Source organism: Rhipicephalus microplus, chromosome 10 (genome assembly GCF_043290135.1).
Source record: "Rhipicephalus microplus isolate Deutch F79 chromosome 10, USDA_Rmic, whole genome shotgun sequence".
NCBI lineage: Eukaryota > Metazoa > Arthropoda > Arachnida > Ixodida > Ixodidae > Rhipicephalus > Rhipicephalus microplus.
Window position 1 is genome coordinate 21,846,518 of NC_134709.1, and position 20,902 is coordinate 21,867,419.

At 47.0% G+C, this 20,902-nt stretch overlaps 1 protein-coding gene and 1 pseudogene across 3 annotated transcripts in view; both read left to right on the plus strand.

Moving 5' to 3' along the window:
* LOC142774620 (beta-galactosidase-1-like protein) overlaps window positions 1-20,902 on the plus strand; it is a 128,160-nt gene that overhangs the window by 94,598 nt on the left and 12,660 nt on the right. Inside the window, exons 4-5 of one of the 3 annotated variants that reach the window (XM_075875201.1) lie at window positions 8,919-9,869; window positions 14,323-15,031. The exons of the other annotated variants lie outside the window; for them this stretch is intronic. Coding sequence (XP_075731316.1) covers window positions 9,006-9,869; window positions 14,323-14,763 — 1,305 coding nt within the window. The 5' untranslated portion in view covers window positions 8,919-9,005 and the 3' untranslated portion in view covers window positions 14,764-15,031. Of the gene's footprint in view, window positions 1-8,918; window positions 9,870-14,322; window positions 15,032-20,902 lie in introns of those variants that run through there. 3 annotated transcript variants of the gene reach the window in all.
* On the plus strand, window positions 4,191-4,727 carry LOC142774885 (beta-galactosidase pseudogene; annotated as a pseudogene).

Here is a 20,902-nt window from a genome sequence, read left to right on the forward strand (position 1 = left end):
ACACGAGCAGCTGGTACTAGAGATAGCAGAGATTATACACCACCTGACTGAGAAAGGGCACCAAATTACGTTTCAGTGGTTGCCCAGTCACTGCGGAATCATCGGCAATGAACGGGCCGATCAAGCTGCCCGCTCAGCCCACACAGAAAATCATAAACTGCAGCTACCACTTTCTAGGACGGATGCTGCATGAGAGCTCCGCAGACTTGCTCGCCGGCAAACCACATCGCAATGGAATCAGCCGCACTTCAAGCATGCCCGACTGTACTCGCTTGACCCTACGCTAAGTCTTCAAGTCCCGTCGAGGCTTCGCCGAGCAGACCAGACCCTGTTATGTAGGCTGTGGTTGGGCGTTGCATTTACCAACGCCTACGCTTTCCGCATTGGGATGGCCGACACCGCAGCCTGTGGCCACTGTGGCAAGGAGGAAACCATTCAACATGTTTTTTGTGAGTGCCTAGCGTATAGTAGGTGGCAACTATGCCTTCGCAGGGAACTCGACAAATTAGATGATCAGCCTCTGTCGGAGCAAGAAATTCTGCAGTATCGTCAGGATGCGACTTCACAGAAGAGGGCCCTGAAAGCGCTGCTGAACTTTTTGCGATGGACCGGCCTTGCTGAACGGTTGTAGCTGGGACGCCCTTCCAGTGTGTGTTTTCTTTTTTTTTTATGAGTGCGCGTGCGTTTTGTTTTTCCCTCTCTCTAACCCCTCTTTCTTGCCCCTACTTCCCCACCCCCAGCGCTGGGTAGCAAACCAGATGCCAATATCTGGTTAACCTCCCGGCCTTTCCTTTCTCACTCACTCACTTCTGCAAACTATTTTTGAAAATACCAGCTAATCAAACCAGGCAACATTAGAGCTCAAGCGACCAAAGTACCAAGCAGAATTTCGTACAGGCTACTCCACGATATAGCATATTCATACTATTGGTCAGGTGATGAAGACATCGCCGAGTACAACCAACCCCTGTAAATTGCTTTCACATATTACGTTAAAACGTTTGACTCGGTCGCAAAATGCGCAGTGATGCAGGCACTAAGAAATCAGGGCCACACCAGGCGTATTTTCGACTCTTTCTTTCCCCACTTTTCCCCCTGATAGCATTGCGTAGCAAATCAGTCTTTCGGGTATTCTCCCTGCCTATCATTCATTGCTTCCTCTTTCTCTGTTTTTTGGCCTATTCGTGCCATGATCGTCGCTCTAACGAAAGTGCAGTTTTTGAACTTGATTCGTGACCTTGCGAGTACGTGAGAATATAAACAAAAAAGGGTTGTTATCTAAGACCATGCAGGCATACTTTATGGGATGCCAGTAATATAAATTATGATGACGTGATAAATTCTAAAACAGGCGTTGTTGCTGCGGCTGACCTTTGGACAAGAAAATTACTCTTCGTAAAAACAGCAAGTCTGCTTTAGAGAAACGCTGGCTTCTGACAGACTCTCAGCTGGAAGAATTCTCATCACTTCAAGTCTCCATTTGTCTCTATACTAGAGCATTAAGACCTTCACGTATGTCATTTAAGATGAAATTGTTCCAAGGACATTGGGGCGCAGAGAAGACGTAGTCTTGTGATTCGAAGAAAATGCATGCCTATCGACAAAGGGTGGGATGGAACATTATTTAATCCTCTCTTCCCCCTCCTCGCCGAAGGAAACTGCATGCAATAAAGGTTTATGGATTCATTCATAGGTGTGTATCATGGTTGACTAGAGCAAGGCAGTTTACGCATTCACTTTTGAATAATTTTTTGTTTATTTCGATCCAGGAAGAAGGTCATTCAACGCGAAACATATCCCGTGTGATAAAGCCGTCGATTGGCTCATGGAAATTGTAGATTTTTTTTTCACTCGGGAACAAGGGTGTGTCACTCGCCACAGTGGTTTTAAGATGCTCGACTGCTGATCCGCAGGTTGCAGAATCGAATCCCGCCCGCGGCGGCTGCATTTTAGATGGAGGCTACAATGTTTGGGTCCTTTGCATTTGCATTTAAGAATTCTAACTGCTCAAAAATTTTCGCAGTCCACTACGGCTCTTCATAATCAGACGGTAGTTTTGGAACGCTGAACCCTTCCTAATATCATTTGTGTAACGAAAGATTCCGGTAAATTGTGGCAGGCACATCTTTAAATGACAATCCCCAGAGAAAATGTGCCCCGGGTTTTCTACCTGGCCGGAGTTAATGATGTTTCTCAACACTCGAAGACCTTATTATCGAAAACACAGTGAATGGACTTGAAAAAGAGACAAATGCTTTAGGTGACAGGCCAGCAAGTAATAAAGTTTTAATGACGAGTGATATTTGAAGCGTCGCAAAAAAATACCGATGGAAGAAGTATACGGCGATCGTTGCTACAAAACACCCCACTTGTCTGATCCCTTGGTCGCTGCACACGCGAACGTTTTGGCTGAGATGACGTCACATGAAGAAATGTGAAAGGTTTTTCTACAAAATAAGATGCCAATTGGCACATGCGTATTTGTCCACCATGCGTGGACTCTGCTGACCTAATTGCCAATGCAAACGCAGCGACTTTGTCCATCGTACGTATTAGGGAAATATAAACGAAACATAAATTGTGCACTACATTTTCCGAGGTGCGGTAATACACCGTTTTGCGAAAACTTATGTACGCGACGAATACCGCAGTCACAGGTCCCGTTAATTAGGAAGGCGATCGCCGGGCTTATTCCAAGGGCCGAAATATTGGCCCCCCGAACTGCACCACGAAAGCGAGGACAATTTAGAAGTGGTCCCATTTGACGCGCCAGCGGACGCCGGCTGTGGACCAAAGAACAAGTCAGAGCTTAGAGTTGATAAACAAAACAAAATTATATTTTCAACTACGGCAGATCGAACCGATACTAAAATATGCACACTTGACGATAGTTGAATACGATATGTCACCAATCAAACAACGCACTACACAGTACAATGAGCTACACTCGAAACAACGGGCACAAACAACAACAATACGCGCTACAATGCAATCACATGCATCGAACAACCAAGGCACTTAAAGACTAAAGAGTTTGAAAACTTATTCAGTCCAAAGTCCCTGGAACAAAGTCTGAATGATACTCTTCCAAGAATCACTCACTTAAACTCCAGCGCTGTTGTTCCGCTGCCTCCGACGTTTCTCTTCCAGGAATCCTCTCGTCTTCAATCGGCCGCTCTCCAAGCACCAACTTTATTTTTATTCACAATAACTTCGCCGGTAACACGTCGGCTTCCCACGCGTTGAGATTGCAGGACGCGTCTTCGCTCTCTGGCGGTAGTCTCCAGCTCTTCTGCTTGTAGCACGAGTCTTCACCCCTCAGGTGGAAATCCTCTTCATCTCCTGCTTTGTCGCTAAGGACAAAACCTTCGCTGACGACACGGCGGAAACACCCTACGCACTCTGGCGCATACTTTCTTCTTCTGTTCATCTTCTTTCTCCGCTGCTCGCTTAAATACTTTTCGCGCTAGATTCCAGAAAATTCTCATCGTTTCGTCGGCGCGATGCACAGCCAAGGCTGGGGAAAGAGCGAGATATGTCGAGGGCCATCCGCTACACGTGACGCAACTCTGCATCACCACGCCCCTTTCCTTCGAGAACCTTCCAGGGCTTTCTCGGCCGCCGATGTGAGGAGGATGGCCGGCGAGACTACGCTTCCGAGAGGGGAGAGACGGCGCACCCGGGAAGCCTTTGTATGTTGTTTTCTCCTTTATCGTTAACCTTGAGGTGCCTTTCTGCGCTTGGTATTGTTACTGTCGCTAGAATTCGACGGCACGCGCTTTTTCAGAGCGCTCGTTTGTTAGAACCGCTTTTCCACCGAAGCAGAAGAAAACAACATTTTTTTGTAGTTGTTTTCGTTTATGCACCTCTAAACGTTGCTTTCAAAGCATCCATTTATGACTGTAGTGCCTTTAGACCCAAATAAAATTCCAAAAGTGACTCCGAGCGTGCCGTGGTGACCAAGGCGTGTTTAGGTGTAGGAAAACAGGTGCAAACGACCCCGCTTTCTTGAACAGACGCTGTAAAAAAAGCGTAGGCGGAGAGTAGTAAGATATATTTTATCTGTATGCCGAATAAAAATGTTCACGACGAATAATCAAAGCGGATCCTCTGCCAAAAGAGCTCCGATAGTATCGGAGCTCTTCCTAAACGAGCGAGGAACTCGAGAAATGATCTGCGCACGCGCTTTGATGGTTCCTCTTATCACCTTTGGCATCGTCACGTCGGGTGTCGCGGAGAGGTCATTCAAGATCGACTACAACAAGCACACCTTTCTGAAGGACGGCAAACCCTTTCGGTTTGTCGGTGGCTCGATGCACTACTTCCGTGTTCCCAGACCGTACTGGGATGACCGGCTCCACACGTTGCGCATGGGAGGACCGAACGTGGTAGACTTTTACATCGACTGGAGCGGCCACGAGCCCGAACCCGGACAGTACAACTTCGCCGACAACTACGACCTGGTCGCCTACCTGGAGGCCATCAAGAAGGCCGACCTCCTGGCGATCGTCAGGCCGGGACCCTACATATGCGGGGAGGTGGACAATGCGGGCTTACCTTACTGGCTGTTGCGCAAGCACCCGGACATGGAGTACCGAACGTTGCACGACGATGACTACATGATAGAAATGGGCAAGTGGTTCCACAAGTTGCTGCCGATGCTGGTTCCGTATCTCTACAGAAATGGTGGGCCCATCATAATGGTACAGGTCAGTGTCAGGACATGAGGTTTAGTGAGCCAAAGTTTAGATGTGCAGAGTGGCCTAATCTCAGCTATACGGGCCGACATCATAAAATGAAGTCCAGAAAGAACCGAGACATCAAAGAAGATAAAAAAAGTGGAAGAATGAGGAGTATTTTGTAGGAAAATATTTTTTGGCAAATAAGCTTTTCATTCTGAGAAATTTTTACGGATTTTTTGTTGTTTCCTGCAAGAAATATTGATTGCTTATTTTTTTAAGCTATTGTAGGCCCGTGTGCTCAGATTTGGGTGCACGTTAAAGAACCCCAGGTGGTCTAAATTTCCGGAGCCCTCCACTACGGCGTCTTTCATAATCATATAGTGGTTTTGGGACGTTAAACCTCACATATCAATCAATTTTTTTAATCTAGAATTAGATTAAAATTGTTCTTGAAGAGCACAGGGTGGCTATTAACACAATAAACAGCTGTTTGTCTAGAGTCCCCTGGCAATTGCGAGCCAGCTACTTTCTATGTAAATTCGCATGAGGAGTTTACCGAAGTCAAAGGCTCCAAAAACAAGGATTTTTTTTTCTTGAAAAAAAAAATTAAGCACATCTTCGCCATTCAGGTCAACTTCCATTTCTAAAATGTTTTGCGAACTTCGTTGACTTTGAGCGTATCTATCTATCTATCTATCTATCTATCTATCTATCTATCTATCTATCTATCTATCTATCTATCTATCTATCTATCTATCTATCTATCTATCTATCTATCTATCTATCTATCTGTCTGTCTGTCTGTCTGTCTGTCTGTCTGTCTGTCTGTCTGTCTGTCTGTCTGTCTGTCTGTCTGTCTGTCTTTCCACCTACGACATTTAGCTCTCCTAGCCGTTTCGATAATGGTATCAATACCAAACTTAGTTTGGAAGAACATGACCGTATGAAGAACATAGTGGACTAGTTATAACATGAAAATGATGACATGTATATTATGAATGTCATGATATACATTTTATGGTCCTGCAGCTCTTGCGGTGATTCCGTTCATATGGCATGTTGCAATACTGGTATAGTATGGCATGATTGCATGGCGAATACAAGCGACAGACCCCTACGTAGAAATCATGACATGCATGTTATGTAAGTCATGACTACACGCCATGCCCATGATGCGCTCGCAGCCGTCTCGCTAGCTTCAAATATGCCGAATTCGGCGTTACGAGATGCGAATGAATGACGAAGGTATGTGACTTGCGCAACATGATAATTATCAGATGCGTGTCATTTAACATTATGACTACAAGCCACACTTATGATGCACTCGCAGCCATTTCGCTAGCTTCAAATACACCAAATTTGATATTACGGGACGTGAATGGACGACAAAGGAATGTGACTAGTGCAAGCATGATAATCATGTGATGCATGCCATGCAACAACATGACTACATGCTACGCTCATGATGCGCTTACGGCCGTCTCGCTAGCTTCATACGTACCAAATTCAGTATTACGTGACACGAAAGGACGACATGCAAATGACATGTCCAAAAATGATAATCATGACATACGTGTCATGTAACAACGTGACTACATGCTGCACTCATGAGGCGCTCGGGGCCTTTTCGCTAGATTTATATATGCCAAATTTGGTATTACGTCACGTGATTGGATGACGAATGTATGTGACTGGTGCAAACGTAATAATTGTGAGATACGTGTCATGTAAGAGCATGACTACATGCCACACTCAAGGCGCCAATACACTTAGACGTTATCCAGTCTGCGTGTGGTCAAGCGTTCGTTTCGTGGCGTCATGCCAGCGATGCCACGCCAGACGCTGGCATATACTAGCAGGCATGCGCCGCACTGCGTTGCTTTGACGCAGGCACGTTTCAGCACGCCCGGCATCGCTTCGTCACGAAGCTAGACAGACGTGGTGCATTCTGGTTAACGTGGTTGGTGCGAAATGCAGCATGTCGCATTTCGCACCGTTTGCCGCCGGGCTGCGGCGACAGACGCTGGTCGCGTCTGGCGTCAGACTATAGAGTGCTCGCGTTTTGCTAGCGTAGCCTCACTGCACCCAGCGTGCGCTCGTCCAAGTAGCGTCGCAGTATATTGGGCCCTTCATGATGCTCTCCCCGCCGTTTCGCATTAGCTTCACATATTCCAAGTTTGGTAATGCGGGACGTGAATGAACGACGAAGGTAGGTGACTGGTGCAAACATGATAATTGTGAGATGCGTGTCATGTAACAACATGTCCACATGCCACACTCATGATGCACTCGTGGTCGTTTCTCTAGCTTCACAAAAACCTAATTGGTATTGCATGACGTCAATAGACGGCGAAGTTAAATGACACGTCCGAACATATTTAGTATATGCGTGTCATGTAAAACATGACTACATGGTACGCTCATAGCCGTTTCGCTAGCTCCAGAAACTAAATTTTGTATCAGGTGGCGTGAGTAGATGATGAAAGTAAATAACACGTCCAAACATAATAATAATGACATGGAAGTTATGTACGGAATAACTTACCTCCACCTCGTAATGTTGTTTTGATTTTAAACTGACATATAAACCTTCCTCATTGGTGCTTCGCATAACTTCGATTCCCACTGTACGTGGGATCTGCCAGTTCTTTTTGAAGATGAAATTGTGGGAATTTTCTTCAAATTGAACCTAATGCTTATGGCCCTTCCGATGGCCAGCTGAAAATGAAAAATTCGCTACAGATACCTTGACGTGTGAAAAGTGCAATTTTGTTGTTATAACTATAACACTTTATATCGCTTACATAATTATTATGAACCGAAGGCAAGCAATTAGTATAGGTTGAGCATTAAGACTTCTCACAATACTCTTTTTCTTGCTCATTAGATATCTTATACACAGTTTCTTGTTAATTATTTGCGTTCTGCACGCAATGTGGAGCAATGTGGACAAATCATTGTTCATAACTAGAGAAGTTCATGGCATAGAAAGTGTGTCAAAAAAAAAAAGCCTTATTTTACACGTTGCAATGGTAAAGATGAAAACTATACACCTTCCTATAAAACTGACATATTTTAAACCAGCATAAAAATCTATGTAAACAGCCGCAATTCTATTATTTCAGGCTGTAGATCAAAGATTCTTTCTTTTTTTTTTTCGAGTAGCATCTGCCGTTAACGTACCAACGAGCGCAATAGGTAAAATGGCCTGAAAGTGTTACGAATTCAGCCATAGAGAGGAACTTAACGAAAGGAAATGGGGACTGGGAAGAAGCAGACGACTGTTTGCAGCCGTATGGCTTTGTTATCGAAGCTATCTCTTGTTTCTTTTCAGTCTACACTGATGGCTCTATTGCACGACGCCTCCACACTGCCGGCTAGTGTTTGTGGCTTGACTATTATCGACCTCCTCAACTGTTGTCATTGTTACACATGTTGGACATACGCTGAAGCTCTATTAGAATTGCTCAGGTCGCAGTTTTATAGACTTGACGAATGCGGTATGGCACTGAAAAAAAAACAATCGTTCACGCCGAAAAGGATGAAAGCTTCCAATGATATGAAAGGAGAGAAATAAATAGCCTGTAATATCCTTAACAGTCCCGGGCGTCCTTCTCAAAATCGATATGTACATTCGCGGGTAAAAGAGTTTTCGATTGTTACAAGTGTTTATTGAGCTGTATTCGCACGACCGACCAAATCGTGATTTGAATCTGCGGATTGCGCACTGCGTCACTATACGTCAGCCGTTCTCGCGTTTCCGCTTCGGTACGCGGAAACTAATTTGGGAAATTACGGAAGCGCAAATCGCTGTTGGGATCTTGAACAAGGGTGCCAGGCTAGTTGGTACTTTATTGCAATAATTGGGTGTAGCGCTGCGTGAAAAAATTGTAAGAAAAAGTAGTTGACATGAAAGAGGTGCTCTGACAGGAAAGCGCCACTTTTTTATCAACTACTTTTTCTTAAAAATTAGTACGTGGCACTACACCAAATTGTTGGGATCTTAGGTAACCAATTCTGAAATCCTCGCTTGTAGCGTGAATTATCCTCCGTCGTGTGAATGCTGGCTGCGGAGGGATCTAAATTACGTCGCATCGCTCGCCATTGATGCGTCCGCGCTCACGTCTGTCTTGTGAATACAGCTTCACGAGCTGGTACAGAAACTCACTGCAAGCGATCGTCTAAAGCAACGCGACAGAGAGTTGGTTACTTACTCTCCCGTGCCCACTAATGCAGGTCGAGAATGAGTACGGCCATCTCGAAGGTAACTGCGACCCCTTATACATCGATGTCGTATTGTCCCTCCAGTGGGCGCTTTTAGGCATGGACGTAGTCATGTTCCGCGCCAACGCACCATCTATGGAACGATACAATTGTGACAAGGTGCAAGAAACCTTGGTGGCCGGCAACCTCGACCCCAAGAGCAACGTAAGCAGAGACTTTGACGTCATTCGCCAAGCACAGGTCAAGCCGGGGGCTCCCATCGTAGTGAGTGAGTACTACACCGGTTGGATGAACTACTGGGGCTGGGACGACAATCCGGCCTATCCACCCATGGTCATCGCCACCTTCGAGAAGATGATGGAACAGGGGGCCAACGTTATTTTCTACATGTTCCACGGAGGCACGAACTTCGGCTTCAAGGCTGCCACCAGCTCAGAATCGCCGTTGGTAACGAGCTACGACTACGACGCGCCCATGGGAGAAGACGGCGACCCGAAGGCCTACTACTTCTTACTACGCAAATCAATCGGCAAGTACATTCCGCTCAAATCCGGGGAGCTTCGTAAGCCCTGGCCCAAGTTGAAGATAGACGCCATTCGCATGCCGCACAGCAGGTCCCTGACGGACGTAATGGCACACTTCAGAGATAAAGGCTGGCTCAAGCGAAGAAGGTCCGAGTATCCGTTGACCTTCGAAGAGCTCGGCCAGGACTTCGGGTTTCTTTTGTACCGCACTGTGTTCATGGCCGGCCCGGATGGCCGGTACTTAATGGCGCTTCACGGTCTCCGCGACATGGCGCAGCTGCACGTGCGTGACGAACGCTACTTCATGCGCATATTCGACACCGCACGCCTGCCAGCCAAAACTGATTGCGACGTGATGCTCAGGTTGGGCGAGAGGCTGTCCATCCTGGTGGAGAACATGGGCCGCGAAGACTTCGGTCCCAAAAATCGCGATCCGAAGGTGAGTGAGTAGGTCTTGTATACCCGGTAATGACGAGTCAAATGTATGCTTGACTTATCTAGCCAACTATGCCTTTGGTTCCACCCTTAGCCTTTGCTCTCCCTACCATGGGATTGTTACATAGAGGCCCAGACTAGCAGCACTCACTCGTTTTTGTGACGCAAACCATTTCCCGCAAATTCCAAGAAGCGCATATACTCACACAAACGTGTTGGTGTCACAGCTCTTAATTCGACAGATTCAACTGATTGGCATGGTTAATCGAATATTCTCATTCGTTGTTCCGGTGAGCGTGATAGCTTAATCAGAGAAGATGAAACATTGTTTACTGATATCTGTAGTGTTCACATTAGGGGGAAAACACGCTTACGGGGACAACGGATTAAACAAGCCCCGACTCTTTTACACAGATGAATGACATGGGCATCGTAGTTGTGTATGTTATTGAGGCGACAAACCTTAAGGCTCGTGCACACTTGCGAATTCTCGGTCCAAAGCAAGCGGAACTCTTGCGCCGCCGACATTCCACGTCATTCACACTGCTTACCGACCACACCACCGAAACGACATACGGATCCAAAACGCGAAAATGAAATGTCAGCGTCTGCAGCGTCGGCGGCATCAGCTGCGTCGGCTTCAACAAATGATCGAAAGAAAAAGAATAGAACGTTATGAAGTTGTCATAGCGTCACAGATCACAAAACTTTCTGAAAACATGATGACAACGCAAGACGACGCCCCCCCCCCTCCGCGCATTGCATCATCGCTTGGTTAATTGCGGGCCGACCAAAACCAAGTAAGGTGCACAAAGCATGTGAAGCCTCCAATCCTTGAGGTATTAAGAAACCTCGTTAGGTGTAGAAAACTGTCGGAAGAGAGCAGGGGTACCATTACTGCATCGATTGAGAAGAAAAATCATACGACTACGGCCTTCGACTTCTCATAAGCGAAGGCATAAGGGACCTTGAGAATATTATTAGGATATGAATTATATGGGCACTCTCGACAGCTTTTCGTGATTGATTTATAAGTATATAGGCATATATAAGCCACAATGTGCAACATATATGCCAGAAAAAATCCAACCGTATCCACGAAGGGAATGACGTCACCTTATCATTAACCAACGCGAACAGCACTCGGTTATGCATAGACGTAACACGTGTGTGCAGTATGTACAAACTTGTTTAGTGATCACAATGTGCATATGATGTTGATATCAATGTGGATATGAATTTCCGTATGTATTTCCATATCCATACAGATATGGATAATCACGTGGAAATGAATATACATATGGACATTCATATGAATATCCATATGTACAGGGATATTCATACGAATATCCATATCCGTGTTGATATATATATATATATATATGAGATTAAACAGACAGTATTGCCAAGGAATGTACAGAGGAAGTTATTAAAACCAATGGAATGTAAATAAGAAGAAAGAAAGTGGATGAAAAAATTACCAAATGTGAGCAGGAATCGAACCTACGACCTTCGAATTACGCGTTCGATGCATATATATATATATCTATATATATATATATATATATATATATATATATATATATATATATATATATATATATTGTAACGACGAGAAATAAGAGACAACGCCTTTGCTGCAGGCCGGCTGTTCTTATTCTGACTTCGTCTTCCTCGGCTTCCGTAACCTAGCCTGCGCCCTTGCCTGAGCCCCACTATTTATTATCATTACACTCGGCCCCGACTGCGAGCCTCGTGGGCTACCGACAATGTCTCCGGTGGGCGGCATTGACTATTCCGGGGTGGCCGGGCTCGGCCAAGCTGATATTTCACATGGAAGTTTGTTGAAGGAGATTCCGGAGGACGACACTGGCTGTGACGTGATGGTCGGTGCAGGCGTCGTCCACGATGGGGCCAACGCTGTTGACTTGGACAAGATGCCGCTAGCAGGAGATACAGACTCCTGCAAAGTGGCCGCGTTGGTTTAATCTCGTCGGTTTGAGCATCCTGTCGCAGTCGTGTTACAAATGCTGGAAATAGTCCACGCTGCACCGTCACCTGCTGCACTGAGCGTCGACGCCTGCGTTGCTTGCGGTGTGGCAAGGGGCGTCGGGGTGTCTTTGTAGTCATCTGAGAGCCGAGTTCAGGTTGCAGCTTGAGAGGCAACGCGTGCTCTTGCAGCACTGCCTTTGTCGGACTCATGCTCAAGCTGTTTATTCCTATAGTTTCACGTGCAGTAGAGCCTTCATTGTCAGATGACCTGTCACTAACCGGAAGTATTACCTTCTCTGGTAGGTCTTTGTTGACAGTGACTTTGAAGGAGGCGGCGCTTAGCGTGTGGCAGACGTCCGCACACTCGGCCACAGACTGACGTGATATCAGGAGATGTCGCTTCGAAGTGAGGGTCAACACTGTAGGGTTGTTCGTCCCAGGGTAGGTGGTTAAATTGGCTGTCGGGAAGCTGCAAAATACAGCTGAAGCCGCGAGGGTGGTCTCCTTCTGGGATCTATTCTCGGTAGCGGTCGCGTAAGACTGGGTGGTCGTGGAGAGGTGATGGTGACTCCGTCCAAAAGCAGCTATGAGCTTGTCACTCCAGTCCACCCAGGACGTCTGCCGCACGCCTTCGTATCGATGCCAAGCCGCGGCAGCATTCCGAAGGCGGTCTATGGCCATGCCCCACTTCTTTTGGTCCGTCCACGCTGCGTGATCTCCGACAGCGTTGACGGTTGCCACCCATTCCTTGGCATCGTCCTGGAAGCCGCGAAACTCCGGTAGCTCGAAGGAAATCGGCGATGGCGGGACTGCGGGCAAAACTCCGAGATGTGCCCACGCCAAGCAGTTCACTTGCTCTGATACCTCCGTGAGAGAACGCCCGAGATTGCGACGGTTCTCGGGCGAGCTTACCTCGAAGTTTTGTGAGGCGGCCGCAGCCAACATGGCATTGAGTGCGCACAATGTTGGCAAGATGGCAGGACATAGCTGGGAGCTCGACGCTATGAGGGCGTTGGTCGTGACGCGGAGTTGCGCGATGGTATGCTGCAGCTCCGCTGCGCTGTCGTGTGATCCGCACGAAGAGCCAAGGCCCGCCTCTGCGGAGGATACAGTGACTGCGGTACTCGAGGTGGTACAATTGCTGACCAAGGACGCGTGGACGGCGTCCCTTGGAAATCCAGCTGTGGTAGGAATCGTGGACATGGGTTCCAGGGCGCTGGAAGCGTCAACGACGTTCCCAGGCAAGCGGAACCCGTGTGATGAGTTGTGACCTGGTACTGTGGCGTAGATGAAGCGGTCTTGCGCCGCCGGGTAGGCCTCGACGCCGTACACGGTGGGTGCTTGAAGCGCCGACAGGTTGCCAGGTATGGAGAAGGCATGTACGCCATCCCTAGGTGAGAGAGGCCCGTGCGCATGGTTGCCGCGACGTGTCGCGTCCCAGGACAAGTTTCCCGGAACCACAACGGAGGCCTGGACGCCATCCGTCGGTGCTGGGATCGATGCTGGCCGCGACGGACGCCTTGCGGGTTCCATCAGCGAAGAAGCGTGACGGCGTTCCTTATCGTGAACTGGTACCGGTAACGGGTGCTGGAGCCGCCGAGGAGGCCTTGACGCCGTCCCCGAACGGTGGTGTCAGTAAACAGCTGCCGAGGAGGCTTGACGCCGTCCTCAAGCGACGCTTACTGCGGCTGCACGTCGGCGGGCGTTCTGGATGACGAAACCGAGACGTAAGCCGTTTTCTTCGTCGACTGCGCCATTGTAACGACGAGAAATAAGAGACAACGCCTTTGCTGCAGGCCGGCTGTTCTTATTCTGACTTCGTCTTCCTCGGCTTCCGTAACCTAGCCTGCGCCCTTGCCTGAGCCCCACTATTTATTATCATTACAATATATATATCGCGGAGGCCTAGTGGCTAAGGTACTCGGCTGCTAACCCGCAGGTCGCGGGTTCGAATCCTGGCTGCGGCAGCTGCCTTTCTGATTAAGGCGGAAATGTTGCAGGCCGTTGTGCTCAGATTTGGGAGCACGTTAAAGAACCCCAGGTGGCCTAAATTTCCGGAGCCCTGCACTACAGCGTCTCTCATAATCATATGGTGGTTTTGGGACGTTAAACCCCACATATCAATATATATATATATATATATATATATATATATATATATATATATATATATATATATATATATATATATATATATATATGTATATATATATATATATATATATATATATATATATATATATATATGAAAACGAATATTTATAGCATGTCACGCTGTTTCAAGCTGTTTGCCGTCCTTAACAAGACTTTGCAATATGTTGCTGTTGCTGAAACAACGCACAATAAACGCTGAATTACCTCTGCAAGGACACGTTTCATCTTTGTATTGTTGCGATTCTTATATATAGGGGGAAGCCACGTTTATTAAGTAGTGACCGACTGTAAGAACGTGCTCTTTTACCCAGGGAATTACGAACGTGACTGTGGACGGCATCACCCTGACTGACTGGATCATCGAGGCCCTGCCTCTGACACAGAAGAGAGACATTAGCGAACTCTTCCAGCTCATGCGGACGCCCAGAAATAGCCAGGGCAAGATACCACACTTCTACTACGGTTCGTTCACGTTGCCCAAGGGACAGAAGCCGCTGGACACGTTCCTCGACCCGTCAAACTACACGAAAGGTGTGGCGTTTATTAACGGCTTCAACCTGGGGCGCTACTGGCCGGCAGTCGGGCCACAGATAAGGCTGTACGTTCCCGGAATCTACATCAAGCCCTATCCCGAGGAAAACAGGCTCATCTTGTTCGAATTGGAAGGGCTTCGCACTAATCACCCTGACCGAGGTGTTAGCTTTGTTGATAGGCCTTACCTCAACGCTATGGCGGGACAGCCTCACCCTTAGTGGGAAGACCAGAAAGGCAACAAGCAATACTTGAAATTACCGAGTGTTTATTTCGTTCGAGTTGAGTTATTACGAAACGAACGCCAAGGGTCGGGCTAACAGGTCCCCAGAAGACCACCGACAAGGGCTCCGGTCATCGATATATTTCACTGTATCAATCGACGGTGTGCGAACGCCTTTTGCGAACTGGAACTTCATTGTTGTTACGCATCATCCAACTTTGTTCACGAGCACGTTCAGTCTACTCAATAAACGTGTAATTTTTTTTCGCGCCTTGTCATGCCACATGACTGATCCATGAAGTTGCCTTTAAAACACGTTCGTTTTAGTGAAGAGAGGATGGGTGTGGTTGTAGTCCCTTTTACCACTTAGGTGATCGAGGAGTCAAGTGGTATATATATGTGGCTAAACTTCCCAGCTCCGTACTGTAGCATTGCGTACACCATTCCGATTATTCTGCATGTTTCTTTATTTCTTTACTAAATCTGAGCACTGATGTTGAGAAGAATAATAACAGCGAAGCTTCTTACGCTAGCTGTAATTTGTGCGACCTACGAGTAAACTATATTACCTTCACAAACGAATATGTGCCACAGAAGTCGGGTAAGTCTCGCAGCTCACCGCTCATCCACAAGAAATAAAGCAGCAACACTCAGCCGAACGAATGACTGCGATGCGACGGCGCTAAGCGTGAGACCCCAAGTACGTATGACAGAGTACCTGGAAACGGGAGAAGGCAATGGTGGCTGCGATAAGAACGCAAGTCGAGGGAAGGCCTACGCCGTTGACGACGTGCTTGTAGATCTATGAGAGGTGCCAACGCTTCGTTTCAGCGCGAGTTTCAATCCATAGAATCTGCACATCCGTATCGTGACGGCCTTTGGTTTAACTCGAACTTCTATATACACTGAGAATCAACGTGAGAACATTCTAGATTCACCGATTTAAAGCGTATACCAACGACATAGAAGCGACCTGGAAACAGCCCGCATCGGCTAGCTAAGGCTTCCGAACCACCTGGAAGGCGGTAGATCAGTCTATATTAGTCTAGTCTATAGATTAGTCTAGATTAGTGCCAGCTCATTAGCATAGTTCAATATGTAGCTGTTTGGGGATGTTGGTAACACATGTATAGTAATGTTCAAGCGCACAAGCAGACAATGGCCGTGAGACCCGCTGGCGCTAACTTGCAACACCTTATTCTGCGCAAAGCTATTCGCAACGCCCCCGAACAATAGGTGGCGCGCTGTGCAAATAATGATGGCACTCAGACGAGGCTCAACCCATTTGTTGTCTTACGAACAGATAGCACGTGTGGACTTACGGCCCGTGCTTCTTTCATCGGATGAAATCATGGGCTTCACTGAAACGGACAGTGGCCGGCGGCAACAATTCACGCCTCCCGGCGTGTATTGCGGTCGTGACTTCATGTTTCGTTGCTCTAACTGTTTCGTTTTGCTGATCGAGCCAGAGCGTGTTGGCGGCATGGGGCACTTCGTGACATACATACACAATAATTGCGCTAAATGCAATGCATAAGAAAAATGATGTTTATTTTGATCTTGATGAAGGATAATAAACAATAAATGCCATCAACGTGACTCACGGTCGTGAAAAAATCATTAACGCATGGTGGGATGTAAAGCACAACTCACTCCTTGAGAGTTGGCGGTAACTCGATGCTTCATCCACCTTTTACGTCCAGTGAAAAAAAAACATACTGGATGAGAAGACATTTCTTTTTTTTAGCATCACTGCTGAAAGCAATTGGATGAATTTCCTCCACCGATCGACTTTGACCACTCACGTATCTACGTTTGCAACAAAGAAAAGCCCGAGCTGGGGGAAGATTCCTCTCTATAAGCGGTCAAGAAGCAAATCACTTGCACTGCGCTGCCGTTTAACAACAAAGGTACAAAGAATAGCGACGCAGTGTTGGCTATGAAAACATCACAGGTAAAAGGCTCCTTGATTGGCGTGGAACGGACGCGTCCTCCAATGGCTAAAACGTTGTCTGCACGGCTCATAACAAAGTCTCTCTGACAAAAAACAGAAAACGCCTTATTTTAGTATATCATTATTTATCAATTGCTCGGTTATAGAAAAGTGCATAGTTAACCCGCACGACTTCCCACGTACAATGTTATGACTCATGAGATTCATGCACTACAAAAAGTCGGCTTTCTTCGTGAGTGAAACTTTGAAATAAATGCAAATAACTGAAAAAGGAAACGTGGCATATCTACGAAGTGAATGATGATCAGTGGACGAAGCAGTGAGATCGTTCGGTGTTTACCGTAAATCACCTGTGACATTGACCACTCTGGCGTGTAAATTAGTGTCAAGCGGTGTACAGTTATATACAGCGTTTATTGGTCATAACTGGTATAGGTTGTGTTGACTTCAAAGTTTCGTTTTGCCTTCATTATCACTGCTTTGTTGTATCGGACCTAGCCTGAGGTTGGCACAGACGATTTCTGGGCACGTTCCCCTGGCGTTTGTTGGTTGTTTACAGTCGTACGAAATGCGTGGTGGAGCATGTCGAGACGTCATATACTGACTGCACAGACCCGTCGTTGTCCGTGCTCAAAATCTTCAACATCATCATGACTCATCGTGATCGTTACGCCATATAGTGAGTACCTTGCACGTGCCCTGCCGTGCTGGCAGAAAGAAGGTAGGATCGGGAATGCAGGTGTTCTTCATCAGAATCGTCAGCGAAGGCTAGGCGCACGACGCCAAAGCCAACGGACAAACCTCGACCACAAGGAGCTTCGCCTCTAAAGCACTGACGAAAGCTATACGCAACAGGATGCGTCTTCAACAGCGAAATCAGACGATAATGGTTTTCTGTGTCTGGTGAGTTTAGAAAAAGTGTTTAGCGATATCGAGTGCTTCGTACTCAACTATGGAAGAGCAGTGAGCCGTCCCGAAAAGTCTACTGAAGACGCGTCTTGTTGTCGATTTCTTCTAAACGCATAACTAACCGCAAAAGTGTACGTCAACTTATAGCACAATTGCCCCGCCGCGGTGGTCTAGTGGCTAAGGTACTCGGCTGCTGACCCGCAGGTCGCGGGTTCAAATCCCGGCTGTGGCGGCTGCATTTCCGATGGAGGCGGAAATGTTGTAGGCCCGTGTGCTCAGGTTTGGGTTCACGTTAAAGAATCCGGAGTGGTCGAAATTTCCGGAGCCTTCTACTACAGCGTCTCTCATAATCATATGGTGGTTTTGGGACGTTAAACCCCACATATCAATCAAGTTATAGCACAATTATAAACAGCGTGGACCATCGACACTATCGCAGTAAACTTACAACACGGACGTGAGTTTGCTTAATATAAGGTATATCGCCTCAAGTTTCGGCAGCTTAGGTAATTATCGCTGTAGCAGTGGAAACACCCATATTCTACCTTAGTAGATTTGCACTGACACCACCGCACTAACCACTGCAACGCTAAAGAGCGGTGGGCGCACTAGAGGGCCATTTTCGGCAGCAATCCAACAGAGTCCTTGCCGTGACGTTACATCAGCGTGACCGCGGCTCCGCTGGTGTTCGTTCTCAGGGCTAAAACAGCAGCTTCCCTGCGCCACCTTGAATAGGTACGGTCGCTTGTTGCACTCAAAAATATTACTCCCCTTTTTGGGCTATGCACAAAAGTTTCTTGTATGTTGTTTACATGCCTGCTATTACACATACGTACCCTCCACCGCTCCCCCAAGCGCCGCCAGATCATGTGGGTAAGAATAATAACTGGGTCCTTAACGTCCCAAAAACACGATATCAGAGACGCCGTAGTGGAGGGTTCCGGAAATTTCGACTGTCTGGTGTGCTTTAACATGCACAGAAATCGCTCATAATGCATGGCCCTCCACCATTTCGGCTCCTTTAAAGTGCGACCACCACGGGGCCGGGATCGAACCCATGACCTTTGGGTCAGTATCTTAGTACCAAGATATCCGGGCAAAATGAATGAATAAATATGTAAATTTTTCTCAGAGCCGTTTGTAATGGGTGGATAATCTTACATCACCCACTCTCTACGCAATTCGCATGACGTCCCGCGTCCTGCGATTGTACTCTTTCGCCACCCCGGATATTACATCCGTCAACCCGTTTTCTCGCGATACATGACGTTTGCATGGGCGATTTCATTTTTTTCGAAAATAATTCAAATGGTGGGGTATTCCTGTAGCAAATCACGTGCTTGCCGCGATGGTTAATTTTCCCCGATCGGGACAGTCTATGCAGTTACTCATTGTGCTATACGACAATCATCGTGCCTTCATATTTCTCTTTTTTCCCGCTTACTCCCGGGTTGAGTAGCAGGATAGAAACCCACTCTCCAACCTCTTCTCCTTCGTTTCATTAAACGTCTTAGCCCTGTATTCTAGGACGTCCCTACACTTAACGCTTCACCTTCACTTGAGAAGGCCGATGGGAGCACCGTCCCTAGACAGGGCAAGCCACTGCATATCAGCGATAATCTGCTGCGATCCTTGAGTAGCGCAGCATCATTTTCAGCCGAGCGGTGGCACAGTGCTCAACTCTGTCAAGTGCAAGGCTGAAAGTCGAGTCGAGGAGTGTTTGTGAATACGGGGGTTAATCTTCTTGCTGTGATCAGGGCTTACGTTCGAATCTGCCTCGAACTCCACCCCCCCCCCTTTTTTTTTTTCAGAACGTGGGCGACAGTTGACAAGCTCGTCGGAGTGACCGAAACGCGTCACCAAGAACAAACCCTTTCTTAACGTTCTGTCGTGAAATACATACGGTCAAAATAATCTCGATGGTGGGAGTTTTCTGATAAAGGGATGGTGCGAAGAAAAATACAGCGAGTCTCGGCGCTTGTCTCTGAAACAGACGGTCATGGAATGAATCAGGATGACGTCACAATAGTATGGAGACAGGTGGTGCAGGTGGTGGTAGCGGAGAAATGCACTCAGAAAATTGGTTCTTGTTTCGAGCTCGTATAGCACCTTGCGCTGTAAAAACCGAGAAGGCTAAGAAAATACGCGCTGCAATAATTCAACACCACGTAAGCGATTGAATAATGTCTTGGCTTCCGACTTGAATGCTTTGGACTGCATTGCAGAGAACTTCTCTTTGGCATTAAATTAGGTGTTCATAAGCACTTTAGCATGTTGAGATACGTAAGCAGTTTCTTGAGTTAGAATGTTCGCAATGCGCCATCTACGTTCCGCCAATATGACACGTTCCGCTTGAGGCATATAAAAAGTATACCCATGCAATGCATACGTCCATTGTTGCGTAGGTTCGTTTAGCAGTCTTTGTCCACGTTCACGTGTACACGGTCGGTAGTTCTAGGTACTACTAGGCTGATGACGTTTTCAAGCACGCCCGTACACTTAACGAACGTGTTCTGGATACACTCGGTCGCTTGCCCTTGCCTCAGCTGTTCATTTCAATACATCCCGAGAAGACGCGCTTCATTTGCGCCTGTTGATGCTATTCGAAGAAGACACGTAACACGTAGCACCGGCTGATATCGTCGTTCACTTTTTAACAGGTGGACCTTCTGTGTACGATCAACTGCTTTCATTCGGAGAATTTTCTACCGTTTTGTGTGTTTAGAAAGAGTGGTTAACGATTATGAGTACTAGGTACTCTACTATGGGAGAGTAAAGAGCCATCCCGCACTGACACCTGAACACATGCTCCACAAGCATGTTTTTTTTTTTTTTTTAGTACGTAACCACCAATGGCACATACCCGAAATAGCGGTCCTTATCATTTTGACCTCCAAGGTGGTTCCGGTGAGAGATTTCTTCTGTGCGTTGTTGAACAATAAAAGATAGTGCTCAATGCACATGTTAATGGCTGCTAAGGGGGAATGAGAGACAGGAGCATTCGGCCTTTAGGTAACGCGCACGCTGCGATCCCCATTAGCAGCTATTGGCATGTACATTGAGCACGATCTGACAAGAAAGGGTTGCTACGTTATACTCGCTGGGTGTAACCTCCTTGGTTTTAGACAGGTTTAGCGAGCGTTGGGCCGCCTAGCCATGAATACAGTGAACTAGTATATACTATGAACTCGAGGTGGTTAAAGGTGGGAAGTAAACCCGAAGCGCAAGCCGTAAGAAAGTGTGCATGTGCCACCTCCCGTTTAGTCCTTGAAAT